The following is a 24054-nucleotide window of genomic DNA, read 5'->3' as shown; positions in this document are numbered from 1 at the left end:
CTCGATGACTTTTCTAAGAACTCAATAGAATGCCTGCATTTCACACTTTGTCATAACAACAGGATAAGCAGTAACAATGTCCACATAACAACAGGATAAGCAGTAACAATGTCCACATAACAACTGGATAAGCAGTAACAATGTCCACATAACAACTGGATAAGCAGTAACAATGTCCACATAACAACTGGATAAGCAGTAACAATGTCCACATAACAACTGGATAAGCAGTAACAATGTCCACATAACTGGATAAGCAGTAACAATGTACACATAACAACTGGATAAGCAGTAACAATGTACACATAACAACTGGATAAGCAGTAACAATCTCCACATAACAACTGGATAAGCAGTAACAATGTCCACATAACAACTGGATAAGCAGTAACAATGTCCACATAACTGGATAAGCAGTAACAATGTCCACATAACTGGATAAGCAGTAACAATGTCCACATAACTGGATAAGCAGTAACAATGTCCACATAACTGGATAAGCAGTAACAATGTCCACATAACTGGATAAGCAGTAACAATCTCCACATAACAAACAGAAAAAAAAAAAAAGAAATAAAACATTTTATAATTGTATTACTTCAACAGTAATATTGATTTAATTCAGCCCTAAACAAAACATAATCATATTATTTATTTTTTTTCTGATAATTAAAGAAACTTAGCCAAATTTAACTGCAAGTGTAAAATGTTTCAACAAACAGGCTACAAATGCACAATTGGATATTGATTTTTTTTTTAAATTATAAAAAATATGCAATATATCTTCTCAAATGGAGTTCTTAGCACAAAATACATGACTTACTACACTCATTGCATAACAATATACAACAGAAACTGACTGTTTGTAAACTATATACATTAAAATCCCTGTACACCTGCTGCCTGGCAGTAAAAATCTAAAAATGAACATCTGTGGTTGGTCAAAAATAAAAGCAACATGTGTGTCTTTTTAATTTTAAGGAATTAATGATTACCATGTAAAAAACAAACAAACTGTTATTAAATAACAACATGATATAATTCACAGTTCAAAATCCAAATGAGGAGATCTTTAAATACAAACCTAGGAATGATTACATAAAAGATTTCTATAACAAAAATAGTTCTAAAAGTTCCTTCCACTTAAAGTGAAAGCCACATTGAATCAAATGTTTACACTATACCCACCACAATTTGTCACTCTTGTAATAATTTCTTTGTGATTTGCAATAGAATGATCACTATTTGCTATTATTATTTTCTCTGAAATATACCTACATCAGGGGACCATAGATATTTCTGATGCACATGTCACAATCTCCATTGTCATTGTTTACGGCCCCAATATGGCAAATAATTGTTGAATCAGATGGAATTGAATCTGCCTGGCTTCAATATGCAAAGTGGAAAGAAGCTTTTGTATAGGATTGGTCAGATATGGCCATATTACATATTTTGGTTGGATAAAATACTGGTAGCTAACAAAGCAGATTTTTAAGAGTGCTGTTCTGGACACTAGTGCTTAAGAAAAACCTAATTTTTTAAATCATTTTTAGGAACGAAAAGTGTTATGCAACATTCTGAGCCGTTAGAAAATAAATAAATGTGAAATATTTTGTGAATACAAATGACAATGAGTTAAGAAAGATACAATAGAACATTTTATTTAATAGAGATTAGATATTAGAACTAAGAAGTGGATAGGCCTTGAACATAGAAATGAAGAAATTTTGTGCAATTTGCACATGAGCACCTTGGCCAGCTGAAGATAGAAATTTTACTAAAGGCAGTAAAAGTTAAAAAGAAAATCCTTGTTCCCGTAAGTCAAACATTGGTAACAATGATTTCCTATTTCAAGTAATAAAGATCATTACATGTTCATGACTGACTATTTGGCTGAAACTCTGTGGTATAAAATGGAAAACACCCCAATGTGGGAGATAAGTAAACAGAGAAATATAGAAGGAAAACCCACATGATGACACTGCATGTTGGATCAAGTAGGCAGGAAAGAGTTGGGAGGTACTCCCAAGTTAATTATGCTCTATGCATATCCATGTTTTAATCTAGTTATGCATGTTATTCTTCTAAGACATTGGTTTTCCTGTTTTGTTTGTTTTTTAATACATTAGAGTAAATAAAGACTTACACATGAACATAAAAGGTATAAACAGACACCAAAAGACAATTGAAAGATACACAAAGTGGATGGCTGCCTGGCCAAGTGGTAAGTTCATTAGATTGTCATCACAGTGGTCCTACTTTCAAACCCTGCCAGCAGTCATCTGCAGCCCTGTTTGGGCTACAACTTATAAATAAATCTTTGTTTCTGAAGGAACAATGTACAACTGTCAAGTCTAAATGTGATAAGGTGTAGCTGCCAGGATGTATTATAAGTGCACAATAACATTTCCTAACATTTATACATTATGTAAAAACTTAATTTAGAAGAACAACACATTTTTATGTTGACTAACCAAAAACTCTTTGTCTGCAAAACTACCAAATAAAAATAATCTATCATTTAGCAACAAATGTTAACAGGATACATACACATAAATCTTAATTATAGAAAGATAAAACAGAATACAAATCAGTAAAGACTCTAAAGCACAAATTGAATATTTTATTTTACTGATGAAGCCTAATGCTGCATCAGTTACCATGCCAACAAAGCCACCAGAGCCAGTTGAAAATGCAACCTCTGAACATGACAGCACACATGAATCAGACAAAACCAATCAAAGGTCAGTGCACACACTAAAATCTCCCAGAAAATCCAGCCTTGCTACTGGTGGTCAAGTTAACAGCAAGATATTAAGCTGAGAGCTTGAGAATGGATGGATGTTTAAGGATATGCAGAGAATGTCTGGTAAATATTATATATTTATTATTACTCAGGTAATAAATATTAATATACTTTGGCCAAAGACAGAATGTATGGAACTTGTAAAAGAGCAAGACATGTCAATCTAGAACTTTGAGTTCAGAAAAAAACAATTCAGTTATAGAAAAAGCCTTCTGGCCCCCTATCATAAAGTCCTTATTAGACCTTTTTTAATTTAAAGAGCTAGAAAAAAAAATTGAATTATTATTTTTTCAAAATAATATTTTGCTTTAATTTTTTAATTTTATTTCAAATTTAAAGAATGCTAATACACAAATATATAATATATTTTTAATGAACTGGGACTAAAATATCAATATGTAAAATGATTCTGTAATAAAGTTTATTAAATTCCCTATGAATTTATAATTATTTAAATTATAATTATTTAAATACCTTAAATTATATTTTAAAATGATGTCACTAAATATAAATTTTAGCTCATTAATAATGCAAAAAGAACATTTGTATCACATTTCACAGAACTACATCAATTAGTTCATTATATTGGATATTCAAATAACAATAAAAAAAAGTCCATCATTCAAAATATTAATCTATTATTCTAAGATTGAAATAATTGAGACTGATAAGATCACATTTTAAATAACAATTTTGTATCATACAATAAGAAACTATTGCTAATCAAGTTTAAAGTAAAAAAAATAAGACTTAGTTTCAATATTTAAACCATTCATTGTAATGTATTATACAATGAGTGCAATGAAAATCCAGCCACGGAGCTCAGATATTCTTACTTCATGGAATGTGATGTCAGTGTAGCTTAGCTTGAAAATAAAAAAAATATTGAGTTCCAATCAAGGCATCATCTAACTTTATAGACTCATACAAACTGTGGTTAAATGATTGACAAGATGGCTGGCTCTCATAATTGTATTTCCATTTAAAAGTACAACTTTGACTACATCTGGGACAATGGAAGTGTTTAAGGCTTTTTAAAGAAACCAAGATAAAAAAAGAAAACTACAAGAAATTCATTGCACTTAAGAAAAACATTTTTTACACCTATAGATTTTCCTCTCTTACCTTTTTGTTAATTTTCTAGGCAAAGAATACATTTCATGCTTTCTTCTCTTTCTATCAAACTTAATAGTTGAAAGTTCTTGGCTTCCATCTTTCTCTTCTATAGACACTTTCTCTAGTGCATTCGTGATTTCTAAGTCTTTCTTACTTGCCTGTCCACACATGTTTACTTCCATGTTTGCTTGTTTATTAAAGGAATTAGACTTCAATGAAGCAGTGATATCTCTTTTCACTTTAGGTGCCTTCTTGCAACTTTCTGTCTCATGACTGACAGAGGAAGTCCCTGGGAGCATGTGGTCACCATCAGTCTCTATGTCTGGAAGGTTGATATTCCTGCCGTCAGTGCATATAGTAAAGTTATCTTCCCCTTCATCATCATCATATTCTCCAACAACGCCAACAACTGATGCCTGCGTTGAACTTTCTTCTCTTTCAACTATTCTGCCATTGTCGCCAGTTAGGACATAAGTGGCTTTCTGTATATTGACATTCTGAGCAGTGAGGTTGGTAAAGTTTCTGTGAAGAAACAAATTGAAACATAATAAAAGAAACTTGTTTTAAAATAAAAGATATAGCTATGATAGATAATTCTTGGACATGCGGAAATACACAGCACAAATCTTTGGTACCTGGAGCTGAATTTAAAGAGACAATGGATAGAGCATAAAGAAAAGTGTTAACTGAAAACTTGTAGCCAAATGTGCATACCAGCAGTTACAAAAACCCTAATTTCTTGTTAAAACTATTATTTTGCAATATTGGCTGTTAGGAATAAAAAGAAAATTTACCTTAGGAGGCCAGTGTTGTGAATATGATTTCTGATTTCAATATGATCTTGTATGTGTTCTATCAATTTGTCACTTTAGTTGCACTTATATACCGGTATATTAAGTAAAAAAAAAAAGTTAATTCTATGGTGCAAATGAAGTAAGGCATGTCATGTGGCCAGCACAATGACCAACTGGCATTACTTCCTCACATATGACAGTTACCCATTAGAGTTGGCTGAACTAAGGGATGTTGTAAAAATGTCAAAGTTCCAAATCCCAGTTTTTACCAGGATTAAAACATGACACAAGACCGTTAGGGCAGACTCTTTGGTACACAGCCTAAGTGTTTAACCACTCAGCCAACAAACCCCATACAGTTCTAGGAGTAAATGGTGCAGCATGGTGAAAAGGCTTCTATGATTGTGATGCTGTAAACAGCAATTATGTCACGGAAGAAGCAGCAAGCATTAAAAATTAAGTCTAGTTACTGTGGATTTCAGTTTTATAAAATGCTAATGATTCTGTTTAACTAAAACACTATTTTTGCCTGAAAATTACAAATTATTGGAAAACCTGTAGACCAAAATAAGAACATTTAAGAATTTAAAATAATATTTTGACCTCTTTCCTTTAAGGCATGATAACAAACAAGAAGACTCAATGTGCCACTGTGTAAAATGTTAAGATAACTTATGTTGAAACTGGCAAATGTTAAAACTTTAATTTAGCAATTGAGAAGAATAACAGCAAGGCAATCAATCATCTTAGAATAGTAAGCCTTTTTCTTAACTCTTTGACTCCGTAACTATGCTCCCATCATTGATTTTATGCAGCTATAAAGCTCTAGGTCACCCATATCTATAATATAATTCTCTTCTTCCCTCAACAGTTTGGACAAGAAGAAGAAGTAAAGGAAAGATTACTCTCTTATTTCTGCAGATAAAGTTATCCCACGAACTTTACGAGCTTTGTGTGTAGCGAAGTCATACAGTGTAACATGAAAATTTTATTTCCTACATAGATCACGCTCAATAGCAACAAGTACAAAATATTTCAATCTAACTACAAGTATTGTTGAACTAAAGTAATTCTTCATTAGTTTGAGGCGCGAGAAGCTTCTTTCATCAGATTACACAATTACAGCTAATGCATAATGCCGTTTTAATTTATCGCCCGTAGGATTGGCGTTTTCCATATTGAATGACACCCCAAAAAAAATTTTTGTCTATATATTTCATGAGATTTGTATGAGTTTTTAAAAGATTATTAATAATTTCCGGAGATTTCCATGACTTTTTCATATATTTTGCAATTTCAGGAGATTTCCAGGAGCTCCTAGTAAATCAGGCGGCCGCAAGAAAACTATTATAAGTTATAAAATGATCTTTTTTAATAATTTACACATAGAATTAGCGTGGATCCTATGAAAGTGTAGGGCCCACTGCGGCCGAATAGGTTGCTGTGGCCTATGGCCGGCCCTGCAAAATAGAGGGGTATGCTACGCCGCCGGTTGACTAGTATGTTTTTAATTGCTTAAAACATCTACAATAGTTTCCCCTTGCTAAACAACCAGAATTTCTTTCATTCAATGTGTTTTTACAGTGAAAGATTTTTTGAAAGAGTGGGGTCTTAAAAAGGCTCTATTTTCTTTAGATTTATGTTCCGGATGATAGTGTTAAGGGATAATGAGCTCAGAAAATTCATTTTATGTGTTTTGAAATAGTTTTCATATAAAGTATGTGGAAATATGAATAAATATTGTAAATAATTTATTTTTGTTTCTACTTTAGATCATATTTCCTAGATCTAATTTAGACCCAGAACTGTTGACTTGTCCAAGGTGGTCAGTTTTCATTTTTCCAATAGTACTGACATGGATAATTAGCTAAAAAATGTCCTTTTATGTATTTAGATGTGTTTTCTATACAAAGTTTTAGTTTTGTGACAATATAGATAAATATGATACAAAAAATTATTATTTTCAATATTACACCATCATTTTTTTCCAAGATAAATTTTTATAAAAATTGCTTTGTGCTATATATAAAAAAAGGCATGCATTCCTTTTTAATTCTATACTAAATATCTCATTTTCTAATAAAAAAATAAAAAGTTATAAAATAAAAGTTTAATCGAAGCAATGTTTTCACTCTGAAAGGGAAAAAAACATTAATTCCGTCCAAGTGTGGAAAATAATTCAGAAGTCAAAGAGTTCAGACCCAATCATTTGAGATTAAGTCACTAACAGAACAAACCAAGAAGAGATTATAAAACTACTTACAAAGAAATGTTTAAAGGTGGCTGGCAATCTACTTCATCGTTAGGCTCACCATCCACTGAAATCCTGATTGGTCTAGGTGGCCTGGGGTGTGTCCTCATATAGTGGTCAGCACAAGTTTTCATGTAGTCAATAAAGTTATTGTAATCAAAGTTTTCACTGGACGGTGGCTGGGGGAAAGGTGGTGGTGTAGGGAGGGTTCTTCCAGCCCTAGTCTCTTCACTGGCTTGTGAATGCTGTGCCATAGGAGCAGGAGGAATAGGACCTGCCTTTGGAGTTGAGCTGATATCTTCTAATGAGTGTTCTTGAGCTGTGTTGACATTTCTATTAGAATCCTCTCCAGAAGATGCTGAAACAGTAAAGAAGAAATGAAATTATGATAAGAAAACAGTCTGTGTACTTCTTGGTAGAATTGGTGCTCTTAACTGAATGTTAAATACCTATCTTAGCTCCTAAATATTTCCCCAACTCAAAGATAAATATTTTATAAGCTGTCTACCTTAGCACTCTCTAAATATAATTTAACAAGTTTTCATAATTCCCTCCTTAGTAGTTACATAATATCCAAATGTTTCCTAAATAAGATAAATCACATTAATAAGAAAGGAAAATTGTGTGTGGTGGCAGAGTGGTTAAGCACTTAGCTTCTGAAATGAGGGTCCCGGGTTCTAATCTCAGTGAAGACTGGGACTTTTAATTGTAATTACAGGATTTTAAGAGCATCCCTGAGATCACCCAATTCTAATGAGTACCTGACATTAACAGGAGAAAGTAAAGTAATAGTTCATTGTGCTGGCCACATGACACCTCATTAACCGTTGGCCATAGAAACAGAAGACCTTTACATCATCTGCCCTAGAGATCACAAGGTCTGAAATGGGTAACTTGAAAGTGTATTCAATAATTTTGCTACAGTTTCATGATTACTTACTGTTTAAAGGCACAGTTCCACGTGTTCCCCGCTCAATGATAGTTTGAAGGAGGAACTCTTTAGTTCTGTCATGGCCTCCTTTTAATGCAAGGCTGAAAGCAGTGCTGCCATTTGTGCTACATTTGTTGATATCTGCCCCACTCTGGCATAAAATCTGAACAACTGCCAAATGCCCTTTTCTTGCTGCCCTCATGACTGCAGTGCAGCCATATTTATCTTGGGAGTCAATATCACATTTATTCTGAAGTAGATATTGAACTGTATCTAAATGTCCATTTTCTGCTGCCCACATCAGAACAGAGCACCCATTTATATCTTTTGACTGTATGTTCCCTCCGTTTTTGTGAATGGCTTGAACTATGGTCAAATGTCCAAATGCAGCTGCCCATATAAGGGAAGTGAACTCTATGTCATTTTTAGCATGAGCGTCTGCTTTGTGGGACAAAAGTAGGTCAACTGTCTTTTGGTGTCCAAACAAAGCTGCAAACATTAAAGCCGTCCAGCCATGCTTGCTGACAAGGTTGACATCAGCACCATGATTGCATAATACTTCCACAACTTCAGACTTCCCTGCAAATGATGCAAACATAACCGCAGTGACACCATCCACATCACAAGCATTGATGTTGCACCCAAGGTCTATTAAGATCTGAGCTGTTGTCACATACCCTTCAAGGGCAGCTATCATCAAGACACTTTGCCCAGAATGACTAGTCAAGTTCAGTCTTTTTTTTTCTTTGCCTAAAACTTGGATGACATCATTTTGCTTTGATTTGGCTGCATACAATAGTGCTGACCAACCTTCCTGGTCTTGCGTATCCACAGCACATGAATTCTTTAGCAAATACTTAACTATTTTCATATTACCAACTTCAGCAGCAAACATTAAAACTGTTTTCCCATGATTATCAAATGCATTAATATCGGCATTGTTACGCAAGAGTAACTTGAAAATGTCAAGGTTACCATTTATAGCTACATACATCACAGCACTCTTTCCGTTCGCATCTTTTTGATTCACATCACAACTATACTGTATAAGAAGTGACACAACTTTGCAGTGACCTTTGCCTGAAGCACACATCAGCGCTGTCATTCCAAACTTACTGCCAGCATTCACGTCTGCAGAATTTTTACACAGTAGCTCAACTGCCCGACATTTATTGTTACAAGCCGCAGTCATCAAGGATGTTTTGCCATCGTTCCTTTTTGCATTGACATCAAAGTGATGTCCAAGAAAGTATTCTATCATGCCACAGTGTCCACTGCTAGCTGCAAAGAAAAGCGCATTCATGCCAGATTGTGTCACAGCATTGATGTCTGCTTTATTCTGGCACAATATTCTGACAACCTCATAGTGGCCACATTTGGCAGCCAACAACAGAGCTGTGAAACCGTTTTCGGTCCTCTGGTTCACAAAACAGTTGTGATCAAGAAGTAACCGCACAATACTGAGTCTTCCTGCCCATGCAGCACACATTAATGCTGTTATGCCGTTGTTGTTTGAAATATTAGCTTGACATTTATTCTGCAGCAGTGCTATGACAATAGAATCAAAGCCTTTTAAAGATGCTTTCATTAGAGGTGTATAGCCATTACAGTCTGTGACATCAGGGTTAGTGCCAATTCGAAGACAGTTTAGAACTTTTGAAAAGTCTCCTGTGTCTGTAGCATCAAGCAGACATCTTTCCATCCTTTGTTTCATTTAGTTGCATGAGTGTTTAACCAAGCAGTGTTCATATCCTAAAATATAATATACATACATTTAATAAAATAGAAATGCACTTTAAAAATGTATTCCTAATAGACAATACACTGTTTAATGATTTAGCTATTATGCTAGAAAGCTCAAAGACTGCTGCAGGAGTGAATGACTGTATAGAAAATACAATATATATCTATATATCTATATCTATACAATCTATATGCATGTTTATTGTATTTTCTAAGGTAGAAAGCAAATGAGTGTACAACAAAAGGATTAAGTCTAACTGAAATTCCTTCTTTTAATGCATGAGAATTTAAAAGTCTAGCCTTTCATTACAGCAATGCCCTAGTTAGAACTTAATGCATTGGTCAATACAAGACTTTACTATAAATACATAACATGGTCATACTGTATTCTTTTACATTGTAATCTAGACATTTAAATTAAAGCAAAGATGAAAAGTTATTAAACTGGTCAAATAGAATGCAGTTCTGAATATTCTGATGGTTGCAATTTTGAATCCAATGCATTATGATGCCCTTCTTAGATCTATTTATAATATATGCAAACTGTTATGAACATAAAGATAAGAGAGAGTCAATAACCATGTCTGTATAGTATGGCTTTAATACACTGAATGACTACACAACACACATTTCGTGAACACATTCTCACGGACGAGTTACAAGCACATGTAAACACAAGAACGATAACCGATACAAAATATAATTTCATAACACAAACTTTTAGCTATATTTAAGAAACTATTACATCTAATCATTTATAACACAGTATATAATGAATAGGTTAATGACAATGTACTAGTAAAAAATAATTCCACTTCCTAAAGACCCTTTAACTTGATCAGCCAAGTAAAACATAGAGTAACAAATTGTACATCTATATTTTGTTAGTTATTTGATATAGAACATAGATCTACATAGATCTAGAATCTAGATCTATTTAATTATTCATTCATAAATAGAGCTGGATCTATATTATGATAGTCAATATTATACTGGACCTACATCTCCAGAAGTATTATCATATAAATGTCTTCTATAGTCTATATATAAGCTCCTGCTCCTGGGAAAGCCTACTCAGATCCAAGCATCAAGATAAATGGACATGATATAAACGCAGTGGACAGATTCACATATCTTGGCAGCACACTCTCCAGAAATGGAAAGATTGACAATGAAATCGACCTGCGTATCGCCAAGGCCAGTGCATCCTATGGCAGAGTGTCTAAAAATGTCTGGAACAGACGTGGTATCACCACTAATACAAAACTAGGGATCTATTGAGCCGTCATCCTTCCTACATTGCTCTATGCCTCAGAAACGTGGACAGTGTACAGAAAACATGCAAAGAAACTGAACCACTTCCACATGACATGTCTGAGAAAAATACTGAATGTCAAATGGCAAGACAAAATACCAGATACTGAAGTCCTTCAAAGAGCGGGTCTGCAAAGCATCCATACAATCCTGATGCAGTCCCAGCTGCGATGGGCAGGACACATCTGCAGAATGGAAGACCGCTGCATCCCTAAATAACTCTTGTATGGCCAACTAAGCGAAGGAAAGCGCTCGCAAGGTGATCAAAGAAAGCGCTTCAGGGACACCCTCAAAGCTTCTCTGAAGCGTTCAGCATAGACCCAGCCACCAGGGAGACAGAGGCACATGACAGAGCATCATGGCGTCACTGTGTAAAAACTGGCGCACAGGTTGCTGAGGAAAAGAGAACAACGCTGGCAGAAGAAAAATGCCAGAGAAGAAAAGCAAGGCCCACGACACTAGTTCTAGCTGGAATAACCTGCCAAGTGTGCAGCCGAAGATTCTGGGCTCACAAAGGTCTCACCAGCCACATGAGGAGGCATAGAACCCCAGTGCAAAGCCCTCAGCCTCCTGGATAACAAAGTGGTCATCATCGAACCATGATGGACGAACTATATATAGACTATTGACTATATAGATAGGCCGGTGACCAAAAAAATAGTGCAGACAAAGTAGTGCGAAATTTCCTGACAAAGTAGTGATGTGTATAAAAGATGTGTATAAAAGTAACGAATTATTAGAAATTTAATGTCCTTAATGTTGATATCTATATATTTTTCAATATTAATAGATCTGAAAATATGCTATATTTGCTGAGAACGAGAGTACTTTGTTTTATATCATTCCCCTTTTTCACCAATGTTTAAAATGCATAATTTGCAAAAATAGGATTTTGAAATGTGGTGACTCCGTTCATGCAGTGATGGAATTTCTATGTGACATTTCCTACAATTTAACTTTGTGAAAGTTTGTGTGTGTGTGTATAAATCTGACAATTATCTTTGCCTGTTTTCAAAGTAAACTTTTGGAATGTAAATAAATGATATATTTTGAAATTATTCATATTAAGTTGTTATAATTTTTGCTTACTATTTGCATATTTATAGTTTTAAGATATCTAATGTGTTTCCTGCAAAATAGCTGAAAAATAATAACATTAAAAAAAAAAATATTGGCTCTATTCCTATCTTTTTCAAAATGACTGAAATATATTTTTTCTGCGCTATTTTATTGGCACTATTTTGTTTGCTATTTTGTCGGGGTACCAGATAGACCTAGATTATTATTGATTGTATATCACTAGCAGATCCAGAACTTTGGAGTAGGGGTGGGGGCAATTTTTTTCCAAACCCTAACGCCTAGTAAACCCTAACCCTATGCATAAATGCACAAACAGCATAGCTAAGCCCTGACGTCAAGGTTTTTTTTGCATACTTCACTGCAGAAACGCATTCTCCTGACATCTACAGCTCATTATTCATCCAATATAAAAAAAGGAGGTCAAATTAAGTAAAATAAAGTAACATGGGGGCAAGGGCTGATCCTGAAGTGTGACTGACAATCGAGCACAAGTAGCATAAGTATGTCTTTATTAGGCGTATTTATTGTAATATTATCTTCATGTTAAGCGAGACCTCTTGTAGTAGGCTTGTTTTGGTCAGCATAAGGCATCAACAGAACGAACCTTTTGAATAATGTTTTACTTGAAAAATATTCTAATATGAATTTATAGGGCCCTTACTACATTGCAAATACAACCGATTTGTTCCTTGAAAAAATAAGATACCCCACAGATTTAAGCTTTGAGGATTGCCACAGAAAAAAAATATATTCGAAAAATAATATTTAAAAAAAAGATTATTTGTAAGTGACACATTTTGTTCAAGAGGCCTGTTTGTAACTTTGTTTTGTTACAGAACTATAATTCAAAGCTCTAAACAAAAAATTTTGGAAGTGGGAGGAGAAATTAAGTGGACCAATTAGATTCTACTCTAATTTGTACAAATGCTCCTTCTTCCCTAGTGCTATTAGAGAACGGAATGGGTTGCCTGAGCCAGCCAGGAAAACCAGTGACTTGGCAGAATTTAAGTCATTGGTTAATATGCATAACTAAATGAAAATATGCATGACGCGTAGGATGTAATCATCTTCTTTTTTGAAATAACGTCTGTATTATATAAGATAAGAAGAAGATAATTTTTTCCATCTTTAGGATTCAAGCATAAATTGTGACTTATAATCCCAAATTTATTAATACAAAAGAAAAATATTTGTGTTCAGAACTCAGCTCAATTGTTAGTCTTATACTGAAAAATTTCTTATGAATTCTAAATTTTCCAAAACAAAGTCTTTCTTAAAATAATTATAATAAATTCATGTGAAATTACATAAACTCTTTGATTATTCTGTTTTAAAACGTCATGTTTTCGTCTGAAAAGGGGAAGGAGCGGTACAGTGAAAACCATTAATCCTCGCTCCTTTTTATGATTTCTGCTAATGATTGCATTAGGCATTAAAGAATAGTGGTTGGGGCAACTTGATTTAAGAATTTAATTTACAGCATACCGGAATATAAATTATTTTGTAATTTCTCAACTAAAATACAAAAAGAAAAAGTATTAGTTTGTCTGATGGGGGGAGGGCAATTGTATCACCCTTCCCACCTGGTAAAACCCTTATTTATTTTATATTTACTATTGATAAAATTTTAGATTAGAGTGTGATGCAATATAATATACAAATGGGTTCAAATATCAATATATATGTAGATTATATTATATAGATATTCAACTATTTTTGTTCACAAACTATGATTTCTCCATTAAAATAGGACCTCAGAGGGCTAAAGCTAGGAGGGTAGTAGAAGTAATTTCCCCCCCAAATCGGCCCAGATACCAGAAGGAAAGCAACATTATATAAAAATTGATATTTAATTCAACTAATTTTGTTCACAAACTGATTTCTCCATAAAAGTAAGGCAGCCCCCTCCCCCCAACTCAAAGGGTTTAGGTGGGAAGGGCAGTAGATGTATTTTCGCTCCCCCATCCCATTAATGAGCCAAAAGGGGAAGACATAATATAAAGATCAGTTAAAATATCAATAACAAATTTTAATCAACTAGGTATTGAAATGATTCTGTTAACATGATGTGATTTCTACAAATAAATTGGACTGCCCCCCCCCCCCTCACTTGGAAGTTTATGGTGGTATGTGTGTGGGGTGGTGGTGGTATTAATGCCATTGCCCCTTCACATCCCACCAAATCGGCCAACATACTAGAGGGGGGGGGGCAAAATAATCTAAAAATTGGTTGAAATGTAAATAATTATAATATATATAGTATATATGTAGATAGATTAATATAAGTAATAAATTTGTATACAAATTGTGTTCTTTCTTTACTAAAACTTATCTGCCCTCCCGCCCCCCCCCGGCCGAGTGTGGGGGAGGTGGGGGTGGGGCGATTGTCCATACCGCCCCCTGGATTCACCAGTCAAGACCAGTGTTATAAATCTACCTACAACTGCAAGTAGTCAAGTATAATATAATTTATATTAGATCTATTATATATAGTTCTAGTATATAATATTATATTAATATAAGTTTAACTAAAAAAAATTAGTTAAGGCCATTGTGCCATTGTTTAACTAGAAAATAAAAGTTTAGTTAAAATCGTAGTTTAATTAATTTTTTTTAGTTACTAACTAAAAAGTTTAATTAAAATTTGTAAAACTTTTCAACATGTGGTCAGGGTTGAAACGCACTCCCTGTTTTCTGGTCATGTCATATCAATAACTTTGATTATCAAAAAAGATGATGCAGTTAACTATTTAGATAGTCTGCATTTGAAGAGGGTAAAGTAAGATCCTGGTAGAAGTTATGGGAGTAAATATTTGCACTTGAAAGTAGCAGTATTATAAAATGTTAAACATTTTTTGTCAAAAGCTTTTATGCAGTATTATGAATGAGGTTGTTCCGAATTTTTTTGTGAGCCACATGGAGGTGTTTAATTTCTGTTTCTAGTGGGAATCTGATTAGTTAGTTAGGTCAATATTTAGTGGTTTTAATCAATTCATTTGCGGCAAAATTTTTTTTTTTTAACTGCAGCACCATAAAGGACCATTTAACTCTCTGACCATAAAGTAAATAGACTGTGTCCAACTGATTTTAACAACCTGGTCAGCTATACATACACATGACCACATGTAGGCCTAGTGTACTGTAAGTGTGTACTGTAAGTGTGTAGTAGATAATACTGTAAGACTACCCTGCATTAAGACGTGTAGGTCTATATAGTGTACTGAGTGTGCACTCCATAATGACAAGATCACCCAGTTTTTTTTCCCTTGCGTGTTTAATTGTCAGTTATGCAATAGTGTTAGTTGTATTTTTAGTGGTCAGACAAGAAAATAGCACGTCGGCATGGTTAGTCAAGCATGTATTTTACACTATAAAATAATTATCCAGGTCTTTCAAATGTTTTAAAAACTCCAACGATTTCGTTTCTATTTCTTTGGATACTAGTCTAGATCTAAATTTGAAATTCTAAATATATATATATATATATATTATTTAATGAGATTTTAAACTTTACCAGTATAAGTAAGATTTTCCGTTATATAATAAGTTAATATAATTTTTTTCAAAAAAGAGTACCATATTATTTTCTAAAGGTTTTAATTCAAGGCAAAAATACAAGCCCACATATTTATTTAGACATTTTATTTTATTGTGCATTAACGTTTATGTAAGAAACATATTCCTTAATAATGATTTTATTATAGATAAATATTACTAGAACGTTAAAAGAATAAGATTGAACCGTAGGCATACAGTTGGATGATTATATCTATATAGGTCTAGTAAAGTCTAGTTCAACACCCCCCCCCCCCCCCCAAAAAAAAAAGTTTGTTATAATTTAATTAACTTTCTTTAGTTTAACTATCTTTTGAAATTCATGATAAACTAATAGTTTAACTACTTTATTTTAGTTAATAACTAGTTTTAGTTTAACTTATAAAAGTTAGTTTAGTTCCCATCACTAATAATTATAGGCAGATCTGTAATTCATTCTAAATGATTACATTCTAGTTAGTTTTTTAGGTTAGCAAATATATAGAACCATTGGGGATATTCTTTACAAAACTAACCGCTTTTCAAATCTTTTGACTTTGAAATATTTAAATACTTTAGAAGACACTTTCTTACTACTATTATTATTAAAAAAATTAAGGTCTACTAGATCTAGATTTCTAGAACTAGATCTAGATGACTTTTATACAGACTCAGTCGTCTCAGTTTAGTCTTTAGACTAGATGTCACTAGATTGTCTAGATAGATAAAGTTAGATTACTCTGATTATGGCTGCACTAGTACTTGATACATTTAGATTCTAGGCCTATATAGATGTAGAGTAGATATATCTAATTATTATAGGTAATATAATAATAGTCTAAATATAGTAATTAAATAGTATGTGAGTACTGTCACTGTGTAGTGAAGTGTAGTGACTGTAGACTGTATTAGACTAGTCTAGACTAGTGTAGTGTGAGTGTAAGGTAACGCTACTAACACTACTTTGTGACTACTACTACTAGTCTAGTAACAGACTCTCACTGACTGCAGTTTCGTCTTGAGTCAAATAATTTTAACAGACGGTACTTGTATAACTATAATATTTTTCATCATTTATGGCTTGCAACATTTTCTTTTGCATTCTATCGAGACCTAGATTTAGATCTATTTTGTTATACATTAAAAAAAAAAATTGACCTAAATTTATATTCTGTGATTATGTAACTCTTTAGAATTGAAAAACATTAATCTTTTTTTTTTTTTCGTAAACTAATTTACGCAAAACGCCAAAAGTAAAGCCAAAGTCAAACACTAATAGATCTGCATCTTATTTCATTTTAGATCGATTAAACTTAACCAGTTCAGTTTTCATATTTTAATTTTTTTTTATGTCAAATAGTTGACTATTTAAAATTTAGATTAATGAATAATAGTTAGATATTATTATAAGAGCGAACATTTTTTAAAGTAGAATTATATATAGAAACTAAAATATTTAGATTGGTATTTAGATTTAAATCACAGACCTATGTCTATGGAACTTTGTGACTTTCATAAACTTTATCGACTAAAGATTTTAATTGTCATCTAGCTAGATATCTACTAGCTAGAGTAGATATATAGCTTTCTAAGTCTAGACTCTAGATCTATTCTATAACAGTGATTATAAGCAAACTCCTCGTCAATGTCAACAAATAAACACATTTTGGATATTAACAAATTCTAAATTAATCATTGGTAAATATTGTTCAACATTGCCAATCTGAATGAAGTGAATGACATTGAAAATGATTGTTGATGATTGGCGACATTGTGACTGTCACATTCGATTCATTATAATTCATGTGTATATATATAATAATATATATAATATATATATAGATCTAGTAGCTTCTTATATTAGGCACAGCTCATCGAATTCTCCTTTAAGAAACACGTCGCTTTTTTTGTTTATAATTAACTTGTTTTTATGTTTGGAGCTAAAAACGATGTTTCGGGACAGTGCATGTCCAATTTTAGATAAGTTCCTGTATTTTTGTTCCGCTTTTCCAAAGCAGATGGCAGTTTTTTAGATTCTCGGTAACCAAGTATGTAAAGCTATTGTATAAACCTCCCCCGGCAATTCATACCCATATAAGGGATGAAGGCTATATTATGAGCCTGTTTGATCGTAGGCTGGTGGATCTATCAAAATAAGCTTCCAAACATCTTTAGAAAGACATTTCAATCACATTTATTCCATTAGCTGTTAAATAAAATTAAAAAAGGATGTGTTTCAACATTAATAATGAATTTAACACATTCTCCTATAGTCTATAGTGCACAAGGCAAAATCGTAATAAGAAATATTACTGGGATTAATAAATCTATGATTTTTTCAATGAATAAAAGTGACCTAGATCGAGATATCTAGAATATATAATTTATGAATGAAAGAAAAAGTGCGGGCTGCTAATTTGAAGCCAGAGACCATGCCCACTGCAGGTGATCACACCAGGCGAGCGCTGGTGGTGAGGAGAGGTATACACTAAGCGTGTAGTGTCACAACCTATCATACAGGCAGTAGAGGGATGGGGGAGAGAGTCATGAAAAGAATTATAAGCATCTATGGGAGGGAGGGGATGTTAAGGTGTAACAAAACGAACATCCAAAATATGAAAAGAAGAGGGTCCTTGGATGGGAATTAAAAGAAAGAGACAGAGAATACATGTAGCCTAGTTGAAAATATCATGTTTATTAAATTATAATAATTAATTTATAGATCTATGATTTATAGAGATTTATTTCTGTCTGTTTCTACACACAGATTATATAGGTAGGCATATATAAAGAGACAATATACTATAAATACATATTGCAGAAGTGAATCTACTTCTTTTAATACAATCTAAATAATTTTTAATTAACACAGATATAATTTATTAGCAATAACATAGTGGTGTTTCTTATCGGTGCTCGATGTGCGCTAAAGGAGAAAGCACAAAAACTGCGTTTATTATAGGAGCATGAAGTGACCTGATTTATTTTAAAATAAAATCTTGACAATGAGTGGTAATTCAAAGAATCACAGCTATTTTTATAGTCCTTTAGTTGCAGAATAAGAATCTGCTTTCAGTTTTTTTGTAAGTTAAACCGTCACCAAATAAAAAAATAAAATAAAAATTTGACCTAGTTCCCGAATACGGTGTGCCTATTATAAGAATCTACTATATATTCAATCATTAAAATCATAATAATCATTCATTCATTGATTCAATGATTCATTCACTAAATCATTGCCTTTCAACTAAATAGTAAATTCTTATAATTGATTCTTCATTGGTGATTCACACTAATTCACTTCATAATTTCATTTAATTTTTATTAGAATTAGATCTAGGTCTAGTAGTATTCTAGATTGACTTAATTGACTAGGACTAGGACTAGAATGACTAGATTATAGTAGATTCCTAGATTGACTGGATCTATATTTTAATTCATTCATTAAGCTAAGATATAAATATCAATAGATTCTAGTCAATCTAGAGCTAGAGTCCGCTGATTCAGAGTCTGAGTGTATTTTAGTCTGATTAGAACTCATTGACTTGAGTATGATTATGATTGAGTCCAGAGGGGAATTGATTGTGATTCGATTGTCTGTGAAAGCCGAAATAAGTTTATTAGTCAAGTCCAAGTTAAGTTAAAGTTTGTGTTTGTTAGTAAGTTAGTTCTCAGACTCAGTTAAGTTTTAAATTAGATCTCTATTTTATAATAAATAATATAATATATATTCTATATCAACTAGACTCTAGCTAGATCTATCATGTTGCAAATTAAATTTTATTAAATTTATTCAATATTAGCTTAATTTTACTATTAGATGCATTTTATACATTTTTTTTTTTAAAGTATCATGAGTTTCTTATGTCAAAAGACTAACAGTACTAACACCATATTGAATTGGTCATTTCAGGATCAGAGATTTATTTATGTACAAACGATTGCATAAATATATATATAGAACATAATACAGAAATGTTAGATGATTTACAGAAATGGGAATCAAATTGGAGCATGTCTTATAAATTCATGTTAAACCAGTAACACAGACTCAAATTACCTAGATGAAGGCTAGCCTAGGTGTTAAATAAATGAAAAACTATCATGAAATCCCCCATATAAATAGAATTATTAAGAAATCAAACAAGAAAGCATTAGGTCTAGGGTTTATTAATTTTAAAAAATTTCAACAAAACTAATAAGAAACTAAAATGTTATTTAAAATTGGTTACATTAATAATAGAAAGAATAATAGGCATCCTCTGTTTGTTATCCCTCAACTCAAGAAAGCATTAAAAAAAAACTAGAACAGACACAAAATGGAGCAGTGAGATTCGTGACAAACTATTGATTAGAGCAACACCAAATCATTAAACCCTTCAGGATAGAAGATTTAAAAGTTAAGTAGCAATTATAATATATAATAAATAAAACACATTATCTTCAAATTCAAAAACAAAACCTAATAAAATACTCAGAAAGACACAAAGGCGTATTCCTTGTTCCGTCTGCTATGACAAATTTGTACAAATTTACTATTTTTTCCAGAGCAAGGAATGGGTTGCCTGAGTCAGCCAGGAAAATCAGTGACTTGGCAGTGTTTAAGTCATTGATTAACATGCATGACTACATTGAGCTAGGGACATACATAAGAAAAAAATCATCTTCTGTTTTGAAGTAATGTCTGTTTTTTATAAGATAAAAATAAAGCAGCAGTGCAGTAATTACAAAAGAATAGATATTTACATCTCATTTATTTCAAATATTTAGATAGATAGTAGCAATAATTCATAAAACACTGAAGCATAATTTACAACTAGATATAAACAAAACCTCATAAATACTCAGAAAGACACAAAAGTAGAGACACGTTTCTTATTCCAAATGCTAACTCCTTCTTCCCTAGTGTCATTAGAGAATGGAATGGCAGGAAGGTATTTCACCCTTAATTTAAATGTTAGAATTCACTGGTTAAAAGTGTGTCGCCTGTAATGATGATCCGTTCCAGTGAAGAATGCTAAGTTGTCAGCTATTGTATGAGGTTTTTAGGTGAAAAACTTCTCAATTTCGGTTCATTTAACAAAAACATAACTTTCTTTGTCTATTGATGAACTAATTGATATTTCAATGTCTGCTTTCAGGTCTTAAAATGTTTGCAGTAAAATATCAGAACAGTAATTTTCTGAAGTCTTTTATTTCAATTTTAACAGAGAATAACTTGTGTAAACAATTGGTAAGATTGATTTGATTGAAAATCTTGTAGCTTGCTTGTCAAGTTCTATCTTATTGTGAATTGACTGATAACTCTGAAAAAATTGGTAAAAATATTTCTTCCGCACAGAATTATATGTCAAGGCCAATCATACATGACATATAATTACATGACTGATCCAAACTAATTGATACAATTACACTTAATATTTATAAGCTTGGTTTTTTTTTAAAGTATTTTTTTTTGTGTTTTTCTTGTTTTTATGTTAGTTTGATTTGAAATCCAGGATAAATGATTCAGGATACATTCAGTCTACCCAGGTCTACTTGCTAGGGGTTAACAACCTTGTTAACCTTCCTAACAAGAAAGGTCTCAAGAAAAAACTTAATGTTTTTCTTAATTAAGTTTTTCCACCTCTCCTTAAATTATGCTAATGATGTGTATAATCACCACTCTCCCTGATGTGACACCAAAGTACTTACAACTATTTTTTATAGCCTACATTGGCCCGGTTCACTCATGACGCAAGCAGCTCCAGCACTGAAAGTAGTTTGACTACATACAAAAAGGAGAAAAAGTTTGTCAGCAGAGACAGAACCTTTGAGCATGCCACTAAGTCACCATACAAGACACCTGGACCCCGCAGATATGGACATTATATAGAGTATATGACTGATGGTAAGATAATATTTTTATTCTTATTATAAAATAGTACCGAATAGATATTTCTATTTCTGAATGTGTCATGTTTTAGTCATATCAGAGTTTCGTGTTTAAATATGAGAATACTAAGACTTTGCTAGATCTACGTGACTCAAAGATTGCAAATAAGAAAATAAACACTTCAACCATAGTCTAATGTTCTAATGAGACATGGTTTACTCTTGCTCCCTGCAAAATGATAAGAATTTCAGCTTGATTCAATAGGAGCCAACCAATATGTTCCCATATTTACACACTTAATTGTCATCCATGTATCTCTAGGGACCTAGGTTGTCTAAAAGGTTTCCAAACTAGCGATGAAACATGTTGAGTTTTCTTCTAATTATTAATAGATTCTTTGTAACATTATTTTCTTTTAGAAGATTCATAGCCATAGACAGCACTATGTGGAGAATAGTAAAGTTCCCCTTTCAGACCTTGTGGTCTATAGGACAGATGATGTAAAGGTCATCTGTTCCTGTTGCCTACGGTTAATGAGAGTCTGTCCATGTGGCCAGCACAATGACCAACCGCCTTTACTTTCCCCTACTAATGTCAGATATCCATTAGAGCAGGGTGGACTCAAGAGGCACCCAAAAATCCTGAAATTAAAAAATCCCAGTCTTCACCAGGATTAGCTCCCCATTTCAGCAGCCAATTGCTTTACCACTCTGCCACCACGCCTCCATGTGGAGAGAGAGAGTGTCAAAGAAAGCTATGGAGAGTGAAAAAGTAATGACATCACAGCTCTGGAAGAAAAGAGCCGAACACACAAAATGGCTGGTTTCTCAACTGCTAAACCAGTTGACATTTTCACATGTGTTGCTTGTAGAAAGGAATGTTTCTCCTGAATAGGGCTCTACAGTCACATGAAGGAGTGCCTCCATCTTATCTTATATAATACACATGTTACTTCAAATAAGAAGATGATCATATTTTTGTTCATATCAGTTTCTGTTATGTTTGCTCAGAATGAGATGATTCATAGTTGTTTCATGTCTGAAGGAGGTCTCATATTTTATTTGAAAGTAGCCTTGTTCACACTATCTACTAGACTAAATCATGACATAAAATCTGCAGACTCAGAGATGCCAAAATAGTAACATACTGAAGTAATAAAGTATTGAAAACAATTAGTTAAATCTTTAAATTCAATTCAATGAAATAAATACTCCTGTGATGAATAATAGTTACATTAAACATAAATGGCTTGTAGAAATCATATAAGTTGTAAATTAGCTTATCTGACAAAAAAAGCTATTAATGTTAAATAAAGGACAGTGAATAAAGAATAATGAATGATAATCACTGACAGACAATCCCAATGTTTTACATTGTTTGTCACTTCGCTGTGACTCTCTTATGAAGGCTCTAGAAATTTCAAACATTAAAACTCTTTAGGTCTCAGTTTTAATATTTTACCATCCTAAAGAAGTTACAAGACTCAAAAAAACAACAACAACAGATACAAGAACTCTTTTGTTCCCTTAAAAATTCAATTGTTGAATAAATTCCAACTTTCTGATGTTAACTTCACATGCAATGTTTGAATGAAACTGATATGAACACAAATGTTATGTGTAATGATGTAAACTTCACATGCAATGTTGGATTGAAACTGTGGTATGAACAAATGTTTTGTGTAATGCACATTTGCAAGACACAATTTCTTAAGGATAATAAAGATTATTAATATTGTTATTAAAGTTTAACTTGTCTCAGACTAGCCTGAAACATTTTTATCATCAGGCTAGCAGACTATGTCAGTATTAGTTGTAGTAAAAATGAAACAATTACTTTGTATCTCCCTAGGTGTCTTGCCCAGACACGAAAGGCCAGTGAGATCTCTCCCACCATACAGACCATCAGATTCTTGGTCAACCAAAAAAGCCTTATTTGGTCAGAATGACTATATAGGTAATAATAATTTTTTAAATAATTGTTTCTTATTTTTTTTAAATATGTACACAGGTCAGCACATGGCCAACTGCTAAACTTCTAAGTCTAGAATGACTATTAATTTTTACTATGCTTTTGATATTTGAATGTAGAAATGTTAAGTGATCAGCTTAGAATGTCTTTTAATTCTCCTTCATTGTTGTAGATATACTTGGAGATGGAACAGTGCATCCAGCAGACTTGTTGACTGGTCCTAGGTGGTTGATTGCCTTCAAAGCTGATGAGAGATTGAGACTTCTGCGTCAGATGGAGTGGGAAGGAAACAGACTGAAACTTTTCTACCCATCAGAATACAACAGGATACAGAAGAGGATACGTTATTTAACCAAAATATACAACTTTAAAAGAAAAAGTAGGTCTGCAGATGGAGACATGAGCCTATAAGACGTTTTTTTTGTTGCACAGAATATTTTTATGACCATTAAAATGAAAACATTTCTACAAGTTTCATCAAGTGCTTGTATTCATTTTTAAATTCTTTTACTCCTATGGTTAAAAGTGTTAGAAGATAATTTTGCCTTTAATTGTTGACCCCCCAAAAAACAAATCTCACTTTTAGATCTGTTCTTCTAGTGTGATAGATGACTGCATGTAGTGACCAATTTTTAG

At 32.8% G+C, this 24054-nt stretch overlaps 2 protein-coding genes across 4 annotated transcripts; one reads left to right on the top strand and one right to left on the bottom strand.

Annotated features, from left to right (window-relative positions):
• Window positions 1–603: 603 nt before the first annotated feature.
• Window positions 604–16773, bottom strand: LOC106063129 (putative ankyrin repeat protein RF_0381). 2 transcript variants are annotated; one of them, XM_056007433.1, is made up of 4 exons: window positions 16731–16773; window positions 7911–9653; window positions 6983–7328; window positions 604–4447 (listed from the first exon to the last, which is right to left on the bottom strand). In XM_056007433.1, exons 2-4 carry the CDS (start codon window positions 9613–9615, stop codon window positions 3931–3933), a joined length of 2568 nt encoding a protein of 855 aa, XP_055863408.1. In that variant the 5' UTR covers window positions 9616–9653; window positions 16731–16773; the 3' UTR covers window positions 604–3930. The 2 variants fall into 2 exon arrangements, with proteins under 2 accessions (XP_055863408.1, XP_055863407.1); XM_056007432.1 differs by lacking the exon at window positions 16731–16773 and adding an exon at window positions 16579–16720.
• LOC106063131 (39S ribosomal protein L51, mitochondrial-like) lies at window positions 16366–23895 on the top strand. Of its 2 annotated transcripts, none has more exons than XM_056007435.1 (5): window positions 16366–16394; window positions 20714–20805; window positions 21282–21462; window positions 23299–23403; window positions 23591–23895. In XM_056007435.1, exons 2-5 carry the CDS (start codon window positions 20722–20724, stop codon window positions 23827–23829), a joined length of 609 nt encoding a protein of 202 aa, XP_055863410.1. In that variant the 5' UTR covers window positions 16366–16394; window positions 20714–20721; the 3' UTR covers window positions 23830–23895. The 2 variants fall into 2 exon arrangements, with proteins under 2 accessions (XP_055863410.1, XP_055863409.1); XM_056007434.1 differs by lacking the exon at window positions 16366–16394 and adding an exon at window positions 17093–17270.
• Window positions 23896–24054: the final 159 nt, after the last annotated feature.

Source organism: Biomphalaria glabrata, chromosome 13 (genome assembly GCF_947242115.1).
Source record: "Biomphalaria glabrata chromosome 13, xgBioGlab47.1, whole genome shotgun sequence".
In the NCBI taxonomy this organism is placed as follows: Eukaryota; Metazoa; Mollusca; class Gastropoda; family Planorbidae; genus Biomphalaria; species Biomphalaria glabrata.
Note: the sequence above shows the minus strand (reverse complement) of the source record. Positions and strands in the feature narration are given on the sequence as shown.